Here is a 1,441-nt window from a genome sequence, read left to right on the forward strand (position 1 = left end):
TGATCCATTGCTAGCGGTACCGTTAATCATATTATTACTGCTACTAACCATATCTACATTGTTACTGGAGTGTTCGCTTCTCGGTGAGATATGAACTGGCGTTAGTTTTTGCAAGGCGTTATGTTTTAATGATAAATCTTCTGGTACTGAGGAACAATTCGATTCGGGTGTCATGGAACGCAGCGAAAAATACGAAGAATCTGAATAAGCTGGCGATATCGGTGCATGATGATGATGATAACTAAAAGGATACGCGTTTGTTTGATGTGGCACATGATATGTTGGTATTGTCGGGAACGGCATAAAACGATGTTGGTGTTGGTGTTGATGTTGTTGCTGTGGTTGGGGCTGTTTTGGTTGTGGTAATTGCCTTAAACCGATCGGGCAATGTATTATATCGGAACGCATTGGTGGCGAAACGGAACTGGGTCGTCCATGTAAGTAGTGTGGTGGTGGAGATAAGGAACTTAGCGATTCGGATGGTGAGCTCGGTGATAGTAACTCACTACCTAATGGTGAGATCTGTTGTGTTAAATGTGGATTGTTGATGGTGCGATAAAATTCTGCAGTATACGGTGACATATGGAAATTCCATGGTTGTATGCCATAATTAGGATATGTCGGTTGGGGCACTACAACCGCTGCCGAGGCAGCAGCAACAGCTGCAGCTGCTGCCAAGGCAGCCGCTTGTGTTGTATTTCCAGCATCACCATTGTCATCCTCTTCAATATCAACACAATCGATCATTTCATCATCCTCATCTTCATCATCGATATGATCAACATCCACACCTTCATCCTCACAGCTATCGTTACTTACATTAATCAGCATCTCATCCTTCACCGTTGAGCTGCAAGAAATTGTTGTTTCCCCGTTCCACGTTTCTTTTTTCAAGCTTAAGTTTTCGGGCTCTTCACTGCAGTATCTTTTTTCTTGCTCGGACTTTAGAACTGTTTTCTTTTCGATTTTACATAGACTCGCAACTGCTTCCGCGGTGCCCGCACCTTTGTCTTCACTGTTAAACTGATAGTTCACTGGTCGCTTTTTCAAAGGACATTTGCTGTAATTTTTTTCAGCTAATATATCATCGATTTTATACATTTTGATCTAATATTTTCTCTTACAATTGCGAACAATTTTTTTTAGTTTTTTCTTATGAACTTTACTTTTCAAAATATATTTTTTCAAATTGTCTTTTATTTGATTTTTTCCTTTTTTGCTATAAATCGCTTAACAAATATTCACACTTTATATGCACAAAAAATCTCTCATTGTTCATAGACATTTTTTTTTCTCATTCACAAACTAATTCCCTTTATTGTTTTTTATTTTAATTTAAATTTATTTTTTTTGTTTTGTTTTTATGATATTTCATTCATTCAAAGAACAGTGTTTGTTATGTGAACTGAAGTGCAACGTATAAATCATAAAAATAAGGAAA

The 1,441-nt window shown here is 37.4% G+C and overlaps 1 protein-coding gene across 1 annotated transcript; it reads right to left on the minus strand.

Annotated features, from left to right (window-relative positions):
* On the minus strand, window positions 1–1,114 carry LOC119688237 (protein escargot; the record flags this gene model as incomplete). Its single annotated transcript, XM_038102917.1, has 1 exon — window positions 1–1,114. A coding segment is annotated over exon 1 (1,101 nt), but the record flags the coding sequence as incomplete, so codon positions are not given.
* Window positions 1,115–1,441: the final 327 nt, after the last annotated feature.

Source organism: Teleopsis dalmanni, chromosome X (genome assembly GCF_002237135.1).
Source record: "Teleopsis dalmanni isolate 2A chromosome X, ASM223713v2, whole genome shotgun sequence".
NCBI classification, from domain to species: Eukaryota; Metazoa; Arthropoda; class Insecta; order Diptera; family Diopsidae; genus Teleopsis; species Teleopsis dalmanni.